Source organism: Carettochelys insculpta, chromosome 17 (genome assembly GCF_033958435.1).
Source record: "Carettochelys insculpta isolate YL-2023 chromosome 17, ASM3395843v1, whole genome shotgun sequence".
NCBI classification, from domain to species: Eukaryota; Metazoa; Chordata; order Testudines; family Carettochelyidae; genus Carettochelys; species Carettochelys insculpta.
The window spans coordinates 27,102,547-27,124,251 of record NC_134153.1 but is presented as its reverse complement, the minus strand read 5'-3'; the positions used below and the strand labels follow the sequence as shown (position 1 = coordinate 27,124,251).

Sequence of the window (21,705 nt, the reverse complement as noted above, 5' to 3'; positions counted from 1 at the left end):
AAGTTCCAAGAGACTTTTTTTTCCCTTTTGGTGTAAAAGACTGACTTCCTTCTGCATCCTTACCTCTCTTAATCCTTTATTTATTTATATATAAAGTGAGTGTGAGAGAGAGACAGTACGGACCTGCTGGGGAAAAGGTTTTGTGAGGGAATGCTGCCTGTGTCCGTTGATATAAATTTATAGCATATGGCTGTTCACTGAGCAGACTTGATCAAAATATTTATCTGGCTTGTGTGGGTGTCTGTCACAATGCTGCAGCATGAATTAGAAAGGAAAAGGGAACTTCTGTAGGTTAGAAATGAAGTGAGCCTTTCCAAACTCAATCTTCTGTGAACTGCAAGAGGCCAGCAGAGAAATATATTTGTAGCATGACTTGGCAGCAGTATCAGAACTGAGAATGTCAAGAGGGCTGCGTTTGATTAAAAATTATCATGCCTGGCTGCTAAAACAGAGGATTTTTCCTCCTTGCAGTACTTTTTTTCCCAGTTTTCCTGGGTATGCAGGCACCAAAAGCAGATTCTTTAAATATACTCAAATTTTATAAGTCCAAGAATGGCTTTGTTATTGCTAATGTTTTTTGTCACATCGATGCATCTATTAAGAGACAAGTTTAAAACCAATGTGTCTCAAAATAAAATGTTGGGTATAGCATTCTTTGACACCCACTGCTGTGTAAGGTAAACTCCAGCATTAACAAACTCATGAATTCCCTCTAAGCTCATGCCACCTTCCACTCCATCATTTTCACTCTGAATGACATTTGTGTCCAGTTCCTTCCACCAGTGGTTTAACTGTCCTTGTTGCATTGCTTCTAGATGGAATGTCGTGACTGAATTAATTTGGTAGGGCCCTATACGTGAAACTTCAACCAAAGAGATGTACATTAATTTACCTCAAAAAGAATATTCTGCTGTCCTGTTGTATAAAATGGGATTGATGAAAGTTAAAAAATAAGAAATTTTATAATACTCTGGTGCTAATTACCCCCCCCCATCTGCTTGTATCTCAGCCCCCATAAAATAGGAGGCTTCAGCCCCATGAGATGACTATTTTGTTTTCTGACTTCTGGGGATCGCATAGAATCATTTACTTTTCTGATACAATTCCTCTGAAAACAACAAAAGAAAAAAATCCCTCTTCTCTTTCTCTCCCACTTTTCCCTCCTTTCTGTCTAGGTTCCTTCATGATGGTGAATAGCTCTGGACGGGCATCTGGACAGAAAGCTCACTTGCTGTTGCCTACCTTGAAGGAAAATGACACTCACTGCATCGACTTTCATTACTACTTGTCTAGCAGAGACCGCTCCAGCCCTGGCTCATTGAATGTCTATGTGAAGGTTAATGGTGGACCACAGGGTAATCCCATCTGGAACGTGTCAGGGATTGTTACTGAAGGATGGGTGAAGGCAGAGCTTGCAATCAGTACATTCTGGCCACACTTCTATCAGGTATGTGCCTGTAATATTTTCTCCCAAAGGTTTGCTCTGTTGCTCTGAGTTTGGGGCTGGGCACTTGTTAGCCAAGGCTGTCATGAACATTAGCTCTGAAATAACAGAATTTTCTTCTTGTGTGATACTGGAGCAATTGTTACAATGTGTCATGAACTCTCTCCCCATCACAAGCCGGAAAGGGTTAAAGTTTACATTAGCAATTCATGTTGTTTGGTAGAGAATTCCTTGTCAGCTGTGGGAGGTGGGACGAAAGAGGGCTCAGGTAATAAGAGGCATCTGGGCCTTACAAAGAGCTATAGAGACAAGCGATGAGAAGCTGGTGGCTCACTGGCTTGCTTGCTCCTGTGAAGGGTTAAGATCTAGAGGCCTAAGGGAGATGTGAGGTGGGCAGGACAATACCAGAGCTGGAGAAAGGGAAGAGGATGAGCAGAGGGCTCAGAGGGAGTCTTTTGGGCTGCACCTGGAGGTTTTGTCACCTGGAAGGAAGCTGGAGTAACCCTTTCCCAGCTGGAGGGCTGATTGGCATGTGAAGGCAGATGGCCTAAAGAAGGGGAAATTAGAGGAGAACCACCTCTACAACACTGTGCAGACATGAGGGGAGGGATTGATGGGACCTGCTGTCTGACTCGGCGGCAGGATTCCTGGAGTCTGGTCCAGCCTCTGCTACTTGGTAAATCTCTTTGAGGCAACCTCTCTGTCTAAGCTTCCACATCTGCAAAATGGGCTGAACACTTATCTACCTAATTAGAGCTGTGAGGCTTCCTTGGCTGACAGCTGACCTGCTTTGAGATGCTCTTATGAGTGGTTCCTGTACAAGTCTTCATCTTAGAACTGGGTTGACATCTGGAGATTCTGAATGGAAGGAGCCTCCAGGCATCTTGGAACATGCTGCTTTTTTCACTATATCTGCTTCTGTTGCTGGTCAGCACTTGTGTGTTCTAAGAATAAGGATATGCAAATAAACAAAGTGGAATATGTGTGGCATAAGGGCTGCTTGGGGCATAGTTTTGTTTCAAGTGTCTAGCTGACTTCTTCCCTTCGTCTTAAAGATATCCGTTGCCTGGCATGTCAAGCTAGTCTCCTGTTCTCTGAGAGTAGGAGGTAGGTCAGGATTACCTCTGCCACATCCCACCAAGACTGATTGTCCTGCTAGTTTAAGAGTTGAAGTCCCTATCATGACTACAGGGGGCCCTGAATGAAAATTAGGCCATCTTAATTCCATTTGGTGCTGATGGCAGTGATTTTTGTGTTATGGACACCAGTCAGCTGGGAACAGGGCTAAGAGCAGCTAACCAATGGCAGTTTGTCCCAGACCTGCTTTCTGAAACTAGAGGGACCCTTTCCAGCGGTCTGCCTCAAATGGGCAGGGAATTAGAACTAGAGAAGAATGGTTAAGTTTCTTAAGCCGTAGACTGTGAGGTGCATTGTATACCAATACTGAAGTTAAGCAACCTGCTTTGACCTTCTAGCATTCCAAGCAGATTTTGGGCCTACAAGTGGACACTCCTAGCACAAGGAGCAAGTGGATGGTCTCATTCTGCTGTTATTCAAGCTCCTCCCTTAAGTATGAGCACTTTATAGTGGCTTCATCTGGACTTTGTTTAAGCTGAACCTCCTCACCAGGGGCTACTACCCTGTTGTCAGCACCTGAGGGTATCAAAGACTACTGGAGAATGGAATATAGCTTGCCATGACCTTTTGTTTGAGGCCAGCAGGGCATCATCAGCTATTGATCAAGGGTTTCACAGTGACCTCAGGTGACAGATGTCAGAAATGCAGATCAAGTCCAGCTCTCTGGAATTTCATAATTGTTATCTCATTATTAATTTTTCCCAAAGAGAGGCTGGGCTTCCAGTTAGCTAATCTGGTTTATATGCCCAGAAGAGTATTTTTAAGCAGTAGGTACATTCTGTATACTCAAGTGCAGGTAGCACTCTGCTCTTCTGGAATGGTTTGCTGCAAGAACAAGGGAGGTTGGTGGTGCAGGACTATTTATCCTGAAGAATCTGTTCATCCAAAGAAGGGAGGCAGATATAGAGAGCCGCTGTCATGTTGTCTGGTGAGGAGCTGGGAGTCAGTTTGCTTTGAAATATCAGGGAGTAGCTGTCCCATGCAAAGGGTCTGCTGCAATTTTATTTATGCAGATGCACTGATATGCCACTTTAGATGCTAAGTGAAGAGAATCTTTATTAGGAATATGCAAGCTATGCTTTGGGCCCTTGCTGACTATTCCATGAGAAACTCATTATAGTTGAAGGTTTCAATTATATTTTACTACATTCATTTTGCAGCCACCTGTTTACTGCATCAACATGTGGCCTGTTCCAAACTCCTTTCAATGCACTTTTTTGGTCTTCATTCAATAAATTATTACATTTATTTTTTTCCTTAAGGCACATGAAGGACACATTTACTGTTCTATCAGACAAAAATGAATGGCCAGGAACTGCCCACTACACACTTTAGGAGAGGTACATAAATTGCAGATCAGAGGCACAAATGGGGTAGGAATTACTGTTCATGAGGTTATGCAAAAGACAGATAACGTTCCACAGCTGAGTGGACTGACAACAGCAGATGGCACTTCCTTTTTCCCCTCGCTTTTAATAACTGGATGGGATTTTTTTCAGACTCTGAGCTATGGTACTTTCATGGTGCTTAATAAACAGTTGGGGAGACATCTGCCAAATACGGAGCACAGCATGGAGAGAGGAGGAGGATGAATGGGCTTTTTGCTACATTGGGTGAAACAGCAGGTACCACAAGAGTCATTTACAGGGAGAGAGATTTCTTGTGATTACATTATTATATGTAGTACCTCAGAGCCCTAGTCCTGGAGCACCAGGTGCTGTACAAGCACAGAACACAAATGCAGGCCCAGCTTCAGAGAGATTGCAATCAAAGACAAGAAAAGAGACAAGCAAAGACAAGAGTCAGTGGTCAAATACAGACAAACTGATGGAGCAGTACAAGGAAACAATGAGACAGTATTATTGGTGTCAGCACACCAGAGGCCTAACAATTGTCAGTGGCTTTTGTAGGCATCATGGCAAAAGAGTGTTTTAAGGGATCCAGTTGTGGAACAGATGATGGTGCCAAAGTCATCTTCATTTAGCGATTTCAGTTAGTTCCAAAATACCAAGACCAACGCGTGCTGTTATTCTTGGCTTTAGGCCTGGTGCTGCATGCAGATACGAGAAAAATGTAACTGCTAATTCAAGCATGATTATTTGGAGAATCTGTATCACCACCATCCCCATCAGCAGACAGTGTGATTATTTGCCCAAGAAAACACTCATCTGCTTAATGAATTCCTTAAAGATTCACTGAAAGACTGTGGTTTATGGGACACAGGTGCTGTTGGTGGGTTTTGGTAAGGAAAGAAGGCATTTTGAGTTTGGAGTCACCAATCTAGTAAGACATGCTTTCTGTTACCTACAAAACTTTCTTGAAAGTAATCTGAATTGGTGAATAGTTATATTTTTGCTGTATGCATTTGCAGAAGTTTTGCATCCTGAGAGTCTTTGCCATAATTAATTCCGATCCAAAATGGGTGTTTAATGAAACCAAGTGTGGAATAATGTGGAGGAGTTTATATGGATGGAGCTGCACTCACTTTGCACTCAATTACCTCCGGTATGAATGACAATGATGCAGGGCAGTGGAAAGTCAGACCTATTGGACTTTGTTTACAATCCAGTCTTTATCCACTCTATTTGGTGTTGACACTTAAGGGGCATAAGTGATGTCACTTATGTTTATCTATCTGATTGCACTGGCATATCTGATTAACATCTAAGTGACATGAACTGGCCACACAATTAGTAAAGAAAATATTTTCCCGGTGCCATCCAGTGGAGGTTAGTGTTAGTCATTCACTTATGCAAAGAGACAGCATGCACCATACTACATTGCAATATGATTTTTTTCAGAATACATAGTTTAGCTAGTGACTGGAGGAAAAAAGTGTTCTCCAGCCTGAATCTGAGACTCCAGACTACTCCCTTCTATTAGACCTACAGCACACCTTGTAGAATTACTTTTTTTTTTGTTTATTTGTGTGTGTAGTTTTATTTATTTTTTTAATTTGGCTTTTTGGCACAAAGGAAAACATTTGAAATACGTACGACCACTTTGTTTAGAAGTTCCAAGAGGTACGGATTGCTTAAAAATTAGGCATGGAACTACTGAAAATATTTTAAAATGTTAGAGCCAGTGAGTGATAGATACTTTAGAAACACATAAGAACACAGGAGATGTGTTCACATAAGTTGTATCTACACAGCAGAGCTTTATCCCAAAATACCTACTCTGTGTCTTTGAAATGCACCCATTATTTTGAAATATTTTCCCAAAATAACAGTCATGCTATTTCAGCATCCTTGTAGTCCTTGTTGCAGGAGGAGTAAGGGATGCCTTGAAATAGTGCTTTATTTTGACGCTTGGCTCTGTTTAGACAGTGCCAAATGCCTAAATATCCTATTTTGAACTACACTTAAAATAAATTGTGCAATTTGCGTAGCTCAGACTGCATACCTCATTTTGAGTTTAGGCTGTTGTGTAGACGCAGCCTAAGATTTCACAGTCTAAATAAGTCTCTCAGACCACTTCCATCCTTTAAATGCAGGAGAAACCACCACTGGGGGCTTAGACTATCCAATGTGGATACTGGTGACTTTGCCTTTTTCTCTTCCATCCAGAACGTACGTTGTTTCTTAGTGTGTGTGTTTGGTTCTCCCAGACCTTTCCACTCTGCTCAGTCACTTTCTCTCAGAGTGACTTTTACACCTCATGGATTCACCACTCTCTAACTGTACAAACGGTCTCTGTCTCATCACCTATAAACCAATGGACATCCCAGGTCTTGCTAGGCTCATCCAAGGCAATGAAGAATAGACTGAGGGAGATTTTCATGCCCCAAAGGAAGAAGTGAGAAACTTTGTTCCCATTCACTCTTACTGGTGACCTTATGGAACACCTGACCCTAAGAGTAGACCAAGCTGACAGATGGCAATACCTAGATGTTTGGTGAATTCCTCTTTTCTCAATTGTCAGGAAGCGGCATGTTATGATCCTGACCCATAGAAATAGTCCTTGTTTTACAAGTCTTTGCACCTTACTGTCAGTTTTAATCTAGTGGTACATGACAGGGAAATACAGATTAATTCCTCAAGGCCTGAAAGCATGTCCAGTGTTTCACAATGAATCCTTAAAATAGCATTTCAGGAGCAATGTATAACCAGAAAAATGGCTCTTCATATCAAAATGTGGAATTCTTATCAGACAAAATATAAAACATGCTCTTGATGCACTTCTGGAGTCATCAGCAGAAACAGCGTTGTGTTATTAGGCTGGAAATTAGGCATCTCACTTCTCCAAGTGCTTTTCAAAGTCCCCTTGTTAAGAAATAAATTTTCAGAAACAGCTGTCTTGTGCTTGACACTCCCAGAAAGCTTTCACTACTAGTCTGAGCTCCAGTGAGTCTGGCTAGCTGAATGCTGGTAGGTAAGCCAATTTTCTGAGGGCATGTTTGCAATGCTGGCAGTCCTGTGTGAGCTTCATATGAGTTCTCCAGTTATAAAGGCATTCTGTTGAGACATATATATGTGGATGGTGGAGATTTATAATGGCTACCCCAGTATTTGTCACACTTGGATTCCCAGTCCGAATAGGTGTTCAGTATAGTGAGTAAAAGCTGGAAGAGGACTGAGAGAGTTTGTGTGTAATCACTGAATTATTGCGAGTCATAATGATGAGCTCAGCTCCAAAATGCACCAAGGGCAGTACTGGAGTCTGCCAGAAGAAGCCAGTGTGATGCACAGCAAGAAACATTATTGATTGGTGCTTTTAAAAGATTGTAGTACAACAGATCACCCAGGCTACTTTGCTAACCACACACTCTGTAAAGTAGCAGTGATAATGCAAGGGTTGTGAGTGGGAAAGAAACATGAAATGGTTTGGAATTTACTACTCTCAAAGGCATTTAAGCAGATGCCAAAAGCGTAAAGCTTTGCTTCTTGTCTTTTTTTCTATACTTTTAGAGGCGTAGCCATGTTCATCTGTAGCTTCACAAATAACAAGCAGTCCTGTAGCACCTTGGAGACTAACACAAGTAAGGTTTTGTGGGTAAGAGCCACTTCCTCAGATGATTGGAGTAGTCATCTGAGGAAGTGGGTCTTATGTTTGTTAATATCTAAGGTGCTAGAGGTTGATTTCCCATCTACTTACTTAGTAAGCAGTGGTTGCCCTGAGCCATCTGTCTCTGTCAGTGCCACTACAGCATGCATAAAGGACATTACGCATTGGATAGTCAATGGTAGTGATCCAAAGCTTCCGTGGTCTAACATTTGCTTGTGCCAGCTGCAGACAGTACGTCGCAATGCCTAACCTGTCTCTGAAGAGTTCCCTGGAAGGTGAAAAGTCTGGCCCCTGAAGAAATTTGCGAGTCTCAGTGACTCTCTTCAGAGGCAAACTCCTGGAAACAGCTGTTGAGCTGAAGCTTTGGAAATCCAGTCCCGTTGGTCCCTCAGATGGGAGTGGGGAAGCTAGGAGAAATGGAAACTGACCAGAACAAAAGAGGCCCATAATCAGGAAGGGTTTAACTCCAGAAATACGCAGGAACAGAGATGCCCAGCAGGTTGGGGAAGCTTGGGGCAGGAGAGAAAAGGCCCTGCAAGCTTTACTCTTTTGCTTTGCAAATGTGTTAAACTCGGTGCAAGGAGTGGTTGACTGCTTCACAACTGCTGTGTACCTACATAACTCAGAGGTCTCAGAGTTTTGGGATGGAGTTCTTGGAGAGAGGATACTTTAGGTATGGGGGATTTGAGGGGGCCGTTCCTGTTCCTAGAGGAATGGGGTTCTAGACAGGAGATCAGTGCCCTGAGAGTAAGTCAAAGGACTCTAATATTGGGGAGCTGGCTGGATTCTGTTCAGGAACCAGGGACTTAAAACACCTCTCCGAGGTTTGGATTCCCCTTACATCAGTCTTAGTGAGTAGTCAGGAGGGGCGCTTGCTAGCATCTGTAACAGGTTCACCGTCCCCTGTTGACTTCCTAGGGTGGGTCTCAGATTGGTACAGAATCCCAGTTCAGGTGGGTCTTTATTCCAAATAAAAAACTGACATAAGTTTCTCTGTTCCTGGCAGCTTGGAAATTCAATTACCATAAATCTTTAGCAATCTGGGTACAAAATAGAGTTGAAATTCAATGCAAAACCTAGTGAAGGGAACATCTTGACGTTCATGCACACACCAAGGATGACGGAGTCAGAAAATCCCCAATGCTTCAGGCATTTGTGTTGGGTGGGAGAGGGCAAACATGAACATGACTACTGGAGCTAGTGTTTGTAAGAAAGACTTTTCTCCCTGTGTTTCAGGTGATATTTGAATCCGTGTCTTTGAAGGGACATCCGGGGTACATAGCTGTGGATGAAGTCAGAGTCCTTGCCCATCCATGCAGTAAGCACACTTCCTTTCTTTCACCCTGTTAATGTGTTGTATCAAGCTTTGCAGTCTGAAGGAGCAAATCACCCAATTCAATCAGCCCCTAAACCGTCATCTTTTATCCTTCCAAAAGACTTAGAGAGTGAAAGCAATCAGCCTGAATAAATACATAATTTTGCAAGTTGTACAACAGGCAGCATGTCTCGGAATCTACGGCTAGCACCAAAATGTGTGTTTAAATCTTTCTCCGTTATTCGAGGAGTATAACAAATCATACTGTTTGTTAGTGCAGACCATTCAAGGAGCAGAATGAAAGCACAAGTAACTTGAAAAAGTGCATTTGCCCAAATTAGTGGAACATTCACTTGGTGGAAGAAATACCCCAAAGTGACCTTCTTTAATGGAGTGTAAACCCAGTCAGCAGTGACATGAAGGTATTTAAAAGAGTATGTATCAGTTTTCAAAATGTTCAACTTGCTGTAGGCTGGAGAAAAGGATGGGAGGTAATATCTTTTATAGGATCAGCTTCTGTTGGTGAGAGAGACACACTTTCAAGCTACACTAAGTATTTAATACAAGTCCACTTTACTATCCAAGCTGGTTAATGCTGCCTTTGTCTACCCAAAATTATCTATATCCAATGTCTTGTATTTTTCTTCTGGATGTAAACTTTCCCCAAGTTTGTGTGGAGCTGGGGTTTTAGTTTGGCCACTTTAAGTGAACTACAGTTATTAAAAATCCTTCTTTTAAACATTTAAGACTCTAGGCAGGCCTCATGCGCTCTTTCCCTTCAAACACTTCAGTTAACTGCACAGAGGTGCTGACTTTCCAATATGCCGGGGGGCAGTTCTTGAAGCCCTGGCTCTGTTGTTGGCCTCACCCCCATGCTCCCTTTCTCCCAAAGCCCCACCTTTCCTCTTCCTAGCCCTAGCTCTCCTCTTCCCTTTGCACCTTCATTTCTTCCCACCAGTGTCTCCTGCACACTGTGGCTGATTGTGCAACCCTGAACTACAGTAATATCTACTATCTGCCTGGTCATACCTGGAAAGGCAGCAAACCATCCACTCTATTTAGTCTACTTTATGTCTCTCCTCGCCCCAGTTCACAGCTCCAGGCATGTTAGGACAGGTCCTACGCTCCCTGAAACCACATTGATCATGTATCTATTTATTGTCACCTCAGTGAGCTGCAGACGACAGGGGCAAATTACAACTTTGAAATCAAGGCTTCCTGTAGTTCACATTTAATGTGATAGACATCAGGGGACGTGATTATTAATAGAAAAGGGCAGCTCTGAGAATTGAGGTATGGATAATTACCGTTATAACCTTATTATACATATATTTATAACATACTCATTGTCTATGCCTTTGGGCACATTTACCTCATTAAGATATAATTGCAATCAATATTAACCACATGCTGCAGTTGATCAGCAGCATCCAAACAAATCCCTCAAATGGTGAGCTGAAATGGAGTAAACACGTTGGCTGGTGGCAGACACCGTCCTGCAGCAAGCAGTCTGCTGACTCAGCCATGAGGGAGGGACTGTGCAAGAATTATTGGCTGTAAGAAAGGAAAAAAGGCACCAGTATTGGCCCAAATTCAGTAGTAATTTACCGTGGTGCCTAATCCCATTTCTTGAGCATGTGTGTAGGTCTCAATGAAGTTTGGCACATTCCTAAGTATTTTACTGCAATGGGAATGATTTTCTGATTGGACGCCTTTGCGTACAATAGCAATGCAGAGAAACAGCCATTCTGCAAATATCACACATCACTGATCTGACACGTATATGAAGCAGCAGATCTTCAGCAATGCACAGCTCATATTCTCTGAGGGAATTGCTGGCTGCTGAGGAGCTTGGGGAATCAGGCCCTAGAAGCTTAATTACTTTCCGAGCCTTTTGTTCCCCCTCAAGTTTGTGAAGCTTACTGATTCTCCACAAGTGACCACTAAAAGCCATTGGACCGGCAGAAATATAGAAGGGAAAAAAATCTTGTAAGTATTCAGAAAAAAATTGACTTGAGCTTCCTCTTTCCTTTTAACTTTAAACAGAACAGTGTAGTTACTGACCACATTGTGATGCATATTATCAGTGGGCAAATCCTGGGTAATTAACTGGAGAACTCCCATTCCCTTTAATGTCTGATGGAACAAAACAGCAGTCAAGTAGCTCGTTAAAGACTAACAAAATATTTTATTAGGTGATGAGCTTTCCTTGGACAGACCCACTTCTTCAGATCTATGGAGTTCAGCTGATATGGCAACTTTGTGCTCTGGATTCCACTATACCTCCAACCTCCAAAAGCTCAGAATAGATAATGAAGGATGACTCACTCAAAATGCTCCTGTTCTGTTCATTCCCACTGAAACATCTTGCACTGTCTGAGGTCAAAAGGCAAGGTACAGGACTGGATGGCCCATTGCTCTGCCCCGTGTGACTAGATGGGCCATTGGTCTGCCCCATGTGGCTTAAGTGTTAAGCCCAAGGTTAAAAAGGAGATGGATAGCTATGTAAAGTGGCTCAAACCATGTGCATCATACCCTGGGAGACTTTTTCAATCTGCGTGGTATAAAGAATGATAAATCCCTGCAGTCTTTCCTAATGCTTCATCCTTCTGCTGCCCAGGGTCACATGCGGAGGTCCAGGAATGAAAGCCATCTTGGAATATCAGTAACATGTTCTATATGCTTTCATGGCTTATGTCCCTCACATTCATTCTGCAAGTTGTTACTCAGAACATTGCTGGGAAGCTTGTGCTTAGGAGAGCCCTTATTTTCATATCATTGTTGCTTTTCTCATAGCTTAAGTGTGCCAGGGACAAAAGTACAAAAAAGTGGCCCCATTGATGCAGTAAAGGGGAAAACTAGATATCTCAGTTCCCCGTCCACTTTCATATAACTTTACTTGTGCTAAGATCTCTGTTTCCAGGAACAGGGCTCCATAACTCAACTTCAGCCTGCGGCTGGTTTCTCAATAGACTTTGCTACAACTGCTGACCAGCTATAAGGGCATAGGTGCTGGAACTAGAGGTACAGGGGGTGCTGCAGACCCCCTAATTTGAAGTGGTTTCCATTCACAGGGCTTATCATTTGGTTCAATGGCAGTCAGCACCCTTACTATATAAACAGTTCCAGTTCCTCTGCATAAGGATCACAGTATAATGACACTTTAGGTCAGCTGTTTGCACTGTTTGCAATCCAAGTAAATGGCAAATTCTGTAGTACACATATGTACATACAATCCACCAACTTTTCAACTGCCAAACTTCTTTGTACCTGTATAAGTTTATGTAAACAGGTATCTAGAAGCTGTTACCTGCTCTGCATATATAAATGCTTAAGGTCCCCACGCCCTTTTCCAGGCACTTAATGGAAGTTGTCTGGGTGTATAGTTGGATATAGTCTCTGAAATGACATGCTCCATTGAAAGTCTAGTCATAACAACAGGCACTGATCTGTCAGTTCTTTAAAGACTCGGAATAAAATCCAGAAGAGCATACAGTTTATAGATTGAAGTGGTATATACACTTTGTGCTGGCAACCTGCAGAGGTGAATTTCATTTAAAAATGGTCAGCTGGAATGCTATAAGGTTCATAGTCTTGTACGCTCAGCATGCAACATTTTATTTTCCTCTCAATTAATTCTCAGACATAAAACAACCAGACTTAGTTACTTACTTCCAAAAGTTAATGATCTGTTGCAGTATGTGTATGCATGGCGTGTTTTTATTTTGTTTTGTTTTTGGTGAATGGGAGAATGGACATTTAAAACCTAACAGCAAAATTATGTAGATCTGAAATTCCAGAGTTTTGCTTTTCAATCAGCGAACCTGACGAAGCCTTAGGAAAGCTTGCGTGTCTCACACATGGCAAATTCACTGTTTGAGTATTTAACCTTGTAAATTTTGACATTTTCTCATGTCACAGAACACATTGTTCTTTGCTTACGGCAAACAGTAATGTAACTGTGCTGGTTGAAAATAGTTGTTAACTTCTGTTGTAGAACTGATGCTTAGTGTACTTTCTTATTGTGCCAAAGGGATATACAAGCCACCTGTCCTTACCATGTGAGATCACTGTCTCCATGCTAAATAATTAAACACTACTGTGTGACTTTGCTTTGTGGAGTTACTGTGTCAATGGGGAAGCCTGGCATTCCCCTATGGAAGTCTGGATCTTCCATTTGCTGCATGACACTGTCAATTACCATCACACTGTACCTAGGTAATACTTTTTTTTTTCCTCCTAGGAAAAGCACCTCACTTCCTGCGACTGCAGAATGTGGAGGTTAATGTGGGACAGAATGCAACGTTCCAGTGCATCGCTGGGGGGAAGTGGTCTCAGCACGACAAACTCTGGCTCCAGGTAAGGTGCCTGGAAACCTGGGCAGGTGATCTTTTCTTCTAACCATCCGTAGTCAAAATGAGCACAGCCCTGTGCAGATAAAAAACTGGTATCCACGTCCACAATAATGGGCTGTGAATATCCACAAATTTGTAGGGTTCTAGACATGAATTTTGCATTTGCATCCACATCCTCGTCTGCAAAAATGAGCCGCGGGAATCCACATCCACAGATGCGGATACCTGGGCATATAAAGCAAATCTCTGCAGATTTGCACGATTAAAAATGAGGGGAGCTGAGGGGTGGGTGCACAATTCCAAATTATTCTGTTGAAGAAACTGTTTAAGGTTGTAATTCAGAGTTCAAGGTAGTGCAGTGCAGGGCCACATAAAAATGCAAGAGATTTGAGTCATTCAGAGTACACCTATAGCCTGTTCTGTCAGTCTTTAGCCATATGAACAGTACTTGTCCATGTGAGTCAAAGACTACATGATGGAGTCTTAATACCAATTTTATTGCTGCCGCTAGGAATTGGCACAATGCTAAGAGTAAGTAGCAATCATTCATCTTTGATCATGTCTCTTGCCCTTTGCCCCCAACCAATTTCCCAAAAGTCATCCTACCAGATCAAATGACCAAGCAGCTATAAATACCTGCCAATAGGGACTTGGGGAGAAGCATTCTGGTTGCCAGTGAGAAATTGTTTAACACTCTTCAAACTTAAGCGTTTTATGAAAGTCACCTCACTCATAGTGACCAATTGCTGGAAATTGGCAAAATGACACTACGTTTTCATTTACTCCCATATCTGCCTGGTTCCTTCTCTTGCTTTAGTTCCAGTTGTTGGGAAGAGTAGGCAAACCCAGTGAGCCAAGATGCATGTGGACCGAAATCCCAGAACATCTTCAAAAACTGGGAATGTTTGAAATCTAACTGTAGATCTTAATCCAAATTTTGCAAATATTCTGCCTTTGAATTTACTGCCACCTCTGAACTGCCACAAAGAAAATCCTGTACAAAATCTGTTCAGTGGTAGTGATTGCCCATGCTAATTAAACATTCAAACACATTGTATATGAACATCTCTGGAAGTCTGGTTCATCATCTTACCAAGGCGTCTTCTTGCTATATATACAGTAAGTCAAACAGTTATATGCAAGTCAAAAATATGCCCGCAAAACTTGAATGAGTGTGCAAGCCCCATATCAATATACAAGGGTACTAATGCATGAGACTGCACACAAATCTTGCACATTTTGTGGATGCACATTTATGCATCTTTTGGAAACTTTATCTCATACAAATTCTAACATGGTAGGTTCAGGTAAATAATAAAGTACAACTGTCTTACTATAAAATATAATAAAAAATTGAACGGTAGCTTTAAGAAAACATTCTTTACAGCCACATCCTCATCACTTGTTTTGTTCTCGGTTTCCTGGCAGCAGTGGAATGGAAGGGATACTGCATTAATGGTCACCAGGGTGGTCAACCACAGACGATTTTCTGCTACAGTCAGTGTAGCAGACACATCTCAGCGCAGCATCAGCAAATACCGGTGTGTCATTCGCTCAGATGGTGGCTCTGGAGTTTCAAACTATGCAGAACTAATTGTGAAGGGTAGGTGGCAAGAACTCAGCAACGTATATATCATGCATATTTGTGTGTGTGTGTGTGTGTGTGCGCGCATGCATGTGGCACTTTTTTTTTCTCCCAGGTGGCAGCTGTTCTGTGTGTAATATTTATAATCCTGATGATCTGGTTCTTTCATTAGTTTATAGCACTATACAGGTAAGCAAAATATAGGATGTAAACCACAGAAGAGTTGGAGTCTTTCTAAAAACTGAATGAATAAGGGAAAATTTCTTTGGCTACAAATCCATTTTTGATCCCTTTAATTTAATTATCTATTTTATAGATTTAAAAGTATTTCTAATGAGACTTGAATTCTTTTCCATGAAACAGTTTGACGATCTCTTGATTTCATCTTTGTTCTCCTACTGTATATTATAAAGCACGGATAATCCTGTAAAGGTGCCATAGTGTATCTTATGCTACTATGTAAATGGAATCTGGGTGAGCTTATCTGCTGCCTGAAGTGCACAGTGGCTGCAAGGATACTAATGAAGGAGGCTGCAGCCATGTCTTTGTTCCAGTACTATCAATGATCACTCCTATGTCAGTGTGCCTGAAAGGACACAAACATTAGTTTTGAACTACCAACATAATAGAGTCTTTGCACAAAGAGCTTGGGAAAAAACAGGTTCGGCGCTTACAGGATGCAGTGAGTAAACTGACATTTATCACACTGACTTATTTTTTTTAAACAAAATCGCAAAAGATTAATTCTATATTTGATTTTAACTGACAAGGGAAAGGGGGTTGCTACTCAGGTCCAGCACTCAGAAGGGGAGAGTTCAAAGGTGTCTTTAAGTCACCTTTACTGTCTCCCTGAATCTGGGTTGATTGCTTTGGTCTGATCACAGCTACAATATAGCACAGTCTCAGAACTCCTTAAAGGGATTGTGCTAAAGAATGATGAAGACACATGGTTATCCCTGAAAGCAATCTGGGTAATGCCAGTAAGCTAGGTGCAAAATTTGAATGTTTTAGTACTACCTGAGTCAACATTTTTAATAAAAGAGGGGGATATTTAAATAAATTCAATAAAGATAGCTATAGTCTGAACAAAATAAATATATTCTAGATGCTGTAGGTGGGCTTTTTGTGAAACACTGGGTGGCCGACATATTAAAGAGTATTGGGACTGAATTTGTCTGCCATGAGACTTGCCCATATATTGATGTGTGTTCATTTTGTCATGTACTATTTGTGGAGAAGCATCCCAGCTATCAGCACCTCTTCAGTCTTTGGCAGTATGGTGTGGAGGAAAGAGCACAAGGCTGGGAGGCTCCCAAGTTCTAGTCTTGGGTCTGCTGTTGAGTTAGTATGATGGCTTCTCAAAGCACAAGCAGTGAAGAGGCTGATCCTGCAATCTGTTGTTCTTATGAGTCCCAAAGAGGTCAATGGGAGTGGGCGCTTGGCATACTTCACAGTCAAACCTGTGTAAAGCAGGATGTCATTCATGTCTGAAATTGACTTAGCTGCAGGCAGGTATGTCGAGAAGCATACTGTATTCATAAGGGAGTAAAGCATGTCTCCAGAGGCAAATATATGAGGTACAAACTTTAGACTTGGTCTATACTAGACCTTAGAGTTGACTACGGCAATTGCATAGCTAGAATTGACATATCTGCAGTCAACTTTAAGGTCTGTCCTTGCTGAGGGAGGTCGACAGGAGAGCTTCTTCTGTCAACCTCCCTTACACCTTGTAAGAGGAGGGGTACAGGGAGTCGACTGCAGGCGCCAGGAAGGCTGATTTCGTGCATCATTACCAGATGCACAAAATGGAATTCTGGAAGATCAGCCCTCAATGGGTCATGCTCCTGAGAAGTGTTGACATGCCCTTAGTTAGGGTGTTGCCTGACAGTCTCCTAATCGAAAACCTTTGTAGATGAAATGATTAGAAGAGCCAGTTGTTGAAAAAATTCGTTGCTGGGGTTACACAGGCACCTAGATCAAAAGGTGGTAGAAGAACTGAAAAGGAGAGACAATGAAGGGCTGATAAAGTATTATTTTGCCAAGTCTTGCTCCATTTTTCCAGATAGATTTTTCAGTGATAGAGGTGAGGTTAGTCCCATGAACATGAGGTATCACTTTAGGATTGCATAGATCAGTGTTTCTGAAAGAATCTGTCTAATTTTGGTGCAGATGATGATAAATTCTAAATGTGTGCGCACAGCTGAAATGAAAGTAAATTGGAATCACTTAATTCTAAAGAGATGTTTATTGAATTGCAATATTGTACTTAGGTCTACATTAAATTAGTCTGTAATTGAAGTTTTGCTCAATTAACTGTCGTGTCCATAAACTCACTAGATTTGGGCCAATGGTGTCTCTCATACATTCTCTTTCATGCACAATCAGATGGTGCTTGAATGAAAAACAAAATGCAAAAGGCTGTTGTTTTTTTTTCCCCACTAGCAGGACTCAATTTACCTTCCTCCAAATATGACTTGTTAGTGTTTTGGCAAAGAAAAGAAATTCTCATGTTTCTTTGCACCACGTGCATGTAGTCTTTTGAATACGTTTACTAATCCCATTGATTTAAATGGGTATGGCAGGATTCTATCTAAAGTAGTAAATTGGTTAATGGAATGAAATAAAACACAGTCCACCTCTTGATGTGTCTGAGATATAAGGATTCCTAAAATCCTAAGCGTCTAATAAATTAGAGCAACTGTAAAGTAGTTGCAATCCTTAGTGATAATTTTATGAAACAAATGCAAATTTAAAATGATGGTAATACGTTTATTCATGGATGATATCTTGCTTATGCTCATAAAACTGTTAGTGCAGCCCCCTCACTTATTATGCTAATACCTGTAAGATATTCTGAGTTTCTGTATCAGTTGGCATAAGTCTTGGATAATTGACATAACAAATATTTGTGCTCGCCACGTATTCCATAAATAAATCAATTGAAGAAGACTAGAGTATGTCATGCCATTATACCTCTTTTATGGTGTTTTGGAGTTGCCATGGAATTAGGGTGCTCTCCAAATGCTCTCTTCAGGGTTTGTCACTGTTACACATGTAATACATTGCTAAACTTGTGTAAAATGCAGTCTTTAATTGGCTGGTATATTTATTCAGAAAGAAATACAAGCACCACTTACAGAGAGAATGACAAGTAAGACTGAGGCTACATCTTCACTTCTGGGAAGATCAGCGCTGCCGCGGTCACTCTTCTGGAGTTTGATTTAGTGCACCTAGTAGTGGTGCACTAACTTGAACTCACAAAGTGCCGGTACTCCTGCCCCTCATTAGGAGTACGGAAAGAAGACAGGAGCATTTGCTCCCATCAACTTCCGACAGTGGAGACAGTACAGAAGCCTGAATTAAGGAGCATCAATTTCAGCTACGTAATTAAAGTAGCTGGAGGTGCATACCTTAATTTGACCTTCTGCTTTAGTGTAGTCCTGCCCTGAGCTGACAGGAGGTGAAATTCTGAAGTTGTTAGTTTTGCTTGATTAAGGCAAGCTTAGTGGGGGTGTGGATTATTTTTCCTTTGGTCTTGTGTGGCAGGCTATGAAACAATTATAATCTGTAGAACATATGTGACAGAACAGTTAGAGAACAACAAGAAGTCTTGTGGCACCTTATAGACTAACAGATATTTTGGAGCATAAGCTTTCGTGGGCAAAGACCTGCTTCATCAGATGCATGAGTGGGGGGGTGTTTTCAGAGGGGTATTTAAAGAGTGGGGTCCCAGTGAGAGGGAGGCCAGAGCTGACAAGGTCTATTCAGCAATGTGGAAATGGCCCAGTATCAACAGCACTTATCAAAAGAGGAAAAAACAAGTCAGATCAGATGGGGGATGTGAGCCTTTGTCAGAGTTTGAGGGGTGAATTTCATAAGGGGGTGTGCAGCATGATTGGCTCCTTGGTCTCAGGCTCATCCATCTAATTAAAAATGTCAGCAGCATGTGTATTCATATTTATATAATTATAAATAACATTTTACATTCTGCATACTTATTTTTTTACACATAACTGAAATGTCCTTAATTTTGGATTACATTGGACAGTGTGTGGGGTCCTGCTAATTGCAGGATGAAAAGTGGGGCCCAAAGTAAGAAGTTTGCTCACTCCTGCAGTAGAGTAACTATGAGTGCCTGGAGAGAAGCTTTGGGAAAACTTGACAGACTAGGACTTAGTCTCATATCAGAAATCAGTGTTCATGGTTTGTAACATCCTCCCCTCCTGTACTCCCACAAAGCCCCTGACTACATCTCTGACTATGGTTTGTCAGCCAATCCTGTCCATGCAACAGCCTGTCTACGGGTATGTTTATACTTACTGAGTGTTTGACGTCCTGCAGTTGATCCTCTGGAGTTTGATTTTGCTGCATCTGTGAAGATGCATTAAAATTGATCACTATAGGCTTGGTCGTCAACCCTAGTACTTCATGCTATCTTTTGGAGTAAGGGACATGCGTGCAAGCCAAAAGAGCCCTGATATGCACTAGAGAACAAAGTCGATCCTGATACATCGATTCTAGCTATGCTAATGATGTAGCTAGAATTGAGTAACTGGGATCAACTTTGTTCCCTACTGTAGACCAGACCAAGAAAGAAGTCTCGGGTAATGTGGTATGAGGAGGTCAGAGGCTGATAACAGACAACCAGACTGGCTTGCTCTAGACAATTTTCCTTTGAATTTTGCTATCCATAAATTTTCTTCATTTTATTTCCTGTGTTTGAAGTTAATCCTCTTAATTCACAGGGCATTAATTTTTTCCTAAGATCTGTTTTACACATCAAGAGAACATGTGTAGAGAGGTTTGACAAAGCTCTTTACGTACCGCCTAGAGGGTTCTCTGGTTCTCCTCCTATTTCCTTTAGCTGTTTTTCCAAGGGTTTGGTTAGTCAATGTGGACATAAATTCTGTAATCTCTAATTTGATATTTAGGGCAGCTCTGCTTTTATGAATTCAGCTACATTTTGAGTTCTTTAGCCACTTGGGGCTGATGCTTTCAGTATAGCAAGAAGCAGAGCTGGTTTCTTTTTAAGGAGCTTTGTTTGCTGTTTCCTTTTAAGCCTTCTACAGTGGTGCTGCTTGCTTCTCTGTAATTCGTCCTAAATTTATTAACTCATCACCAACCACTCAGAGAAACTTCTACTGGTGATCTAAGCTAGTGTTTTCCATATGCTAGGGAGGAACAATAAAGAAGAATCACTTGGGTCTGTTGTGAAAATCACGTAAATTATTTAAATATTTTACAAGAAGTCTGTACTGAAGAAGAGCAACATGCACATGCCAAAGTAAACTGTCTGGGGGGAAAAGGCAAGAGAAAATCCACAACAAGAAGCTAGGTTTACCAAGAAGTAGCTGTACAAAGCTGGATTACTCCTGGAATTAGAACAAGTCTGTTTCCAGATGGCTCCAGTTAAAACTGGTCATTAGTCAAGTCTTTGTGGGGGTGGGAGGGATCTAGGGTGCTGATAAGACAGGCCCGGTTATTCCAGACATAGAAGGAGGAGAGGGAACTCCGAAGCAGGGTTCACTGTCGGGGGAAGAGACGCTGCTCCAGAGAACAGTGTTCTGGAGACCTGTGCTCAGTCACAGTATGAGCAGAGGGGAGATGCAGTTGTCAGTCAGGAGGAGTTTGGGCATAGGCTGGGATCTGCCTCTAATCACTAGTTTGATCAAACTTGAGGAGCAGGAGCACAGAGAACTTGTAAGGAAAGTAGGATTTTTGCTTGGACTTTCTCCCCGCCTCCCATTTCTGTGGTGGTCAAGTCATCCTGGCCACACCTGGTAACAAGCCTGATCATTGGCTGTGGTTGAGCTGTCTTTGGAACAGGAGCCAAAGTGAGGCAGTAGTGGCATATGGCCATACATCACCTTTGCGCTGCCCTGATAGGTGTAGCTGTCCTGTTGGAGCACCTTAAGGAGCCATGAGCTTAGAACTGATGTAGCACAAGGAAGTTGTCAATGCTCCATATCTAGCCCTGCCCTGCTGTACTTCTGATACTGGAGCAGAGAGGGTAGGAGTCATTTATCAGCCATGTACCAGCCAGAAGAATCCTAGGAAGATGGGCTAAGCTGTTTTTTTATGGTCCCTGTGCAGAGCCAGAGGTGTTCATGGTCACCATACTGGGAGTCAGGATGAATATGATTTCTTTTGGAACACTATCACTTCCCTCTGTTATAAAGACCTTATTTGTGCCAAACCTGACCCTACAAATGTATCATATGTATCTGCCTCAAAGATCTTGAGCTATGCAAAGAAACTATAAGCACAACATGCAAGTGCAACATATGACAGCAGAGCGTGCCTGTCCTGGAGGCCAACATGGGTGAATTGTGTCGCACAAAGTAGAAGGCATAGTATCCTTGATAAATAGAGCAAGCACAATCATCTAGGAGGCCCACAGATTTCCAATAGTTTTATACGTAATAAAAGGCTTAGGTGGAGAGAATGGAATTGCAAATAACTCCTTTCAGCACCTAGATTTTCATCTCTTTGGTAGTACTGTACCCCAGGATATTCAGGTGTAAGATATTCATTACAAATGGCATATTATGCCCAGGATTGCACAGTAGTACAACAGATTAGAAAATATAAGTGCACCAAGAAAGTGAGATTGAAATCCATGTATGTTGTGAATGACTAGGGGAGTGAAATGTTGTACTGGTTAAAAAAAAAAGGGAGGGGGAAGGATAGTGATGTATTGCATGATATGTATAGTCAGGAGCATACAATCTCATCACTTACAATAAATGGCTCAGGTGATGAGGTCAGCCTGCTCTGGAATACATGCATTTAAAGTTTTAATATTCAAATATTTTTCTTTTAGGCATGATGAAGTTCAGTTAGGTAATACTGAACTTAGTGA

The 21,705-nt window shown here is 41.8% G+C and overlaps 1 protein-coding gene across 1 annotated transcript in view; it reads left to right on the top strand.

Annotated features, from left to right (window-relative positions):
* The window catches only part of PTPRT (protein tyrosine phosphatase receptor type T), a 700,719-nt gene that overhangs the window by 259,456 nt on the left and 419,558 nt on the right, over positions 1–21,705 (top strand). Inside the window, exons 3-6 of the mRNA XM_075011494.1 lie at positions 1,176–1,447; positions 8,825–8,906; positions 13,147–13,262; positions 14,687–14,861. Of these exons, the coding sequence (XP_074867595.1) occupies positions 1,176–1,447; positions 8,825–8,906; positions 13,147–13,262; positions 14,687–14,861 (645 nt within the window). The remainder of the gene's footprint in view (positions 1–1,175; positions 1,448–8,824; positions 8,907–13,146; positions 13,263–14,686; positions 14,862–21,705) is intronic.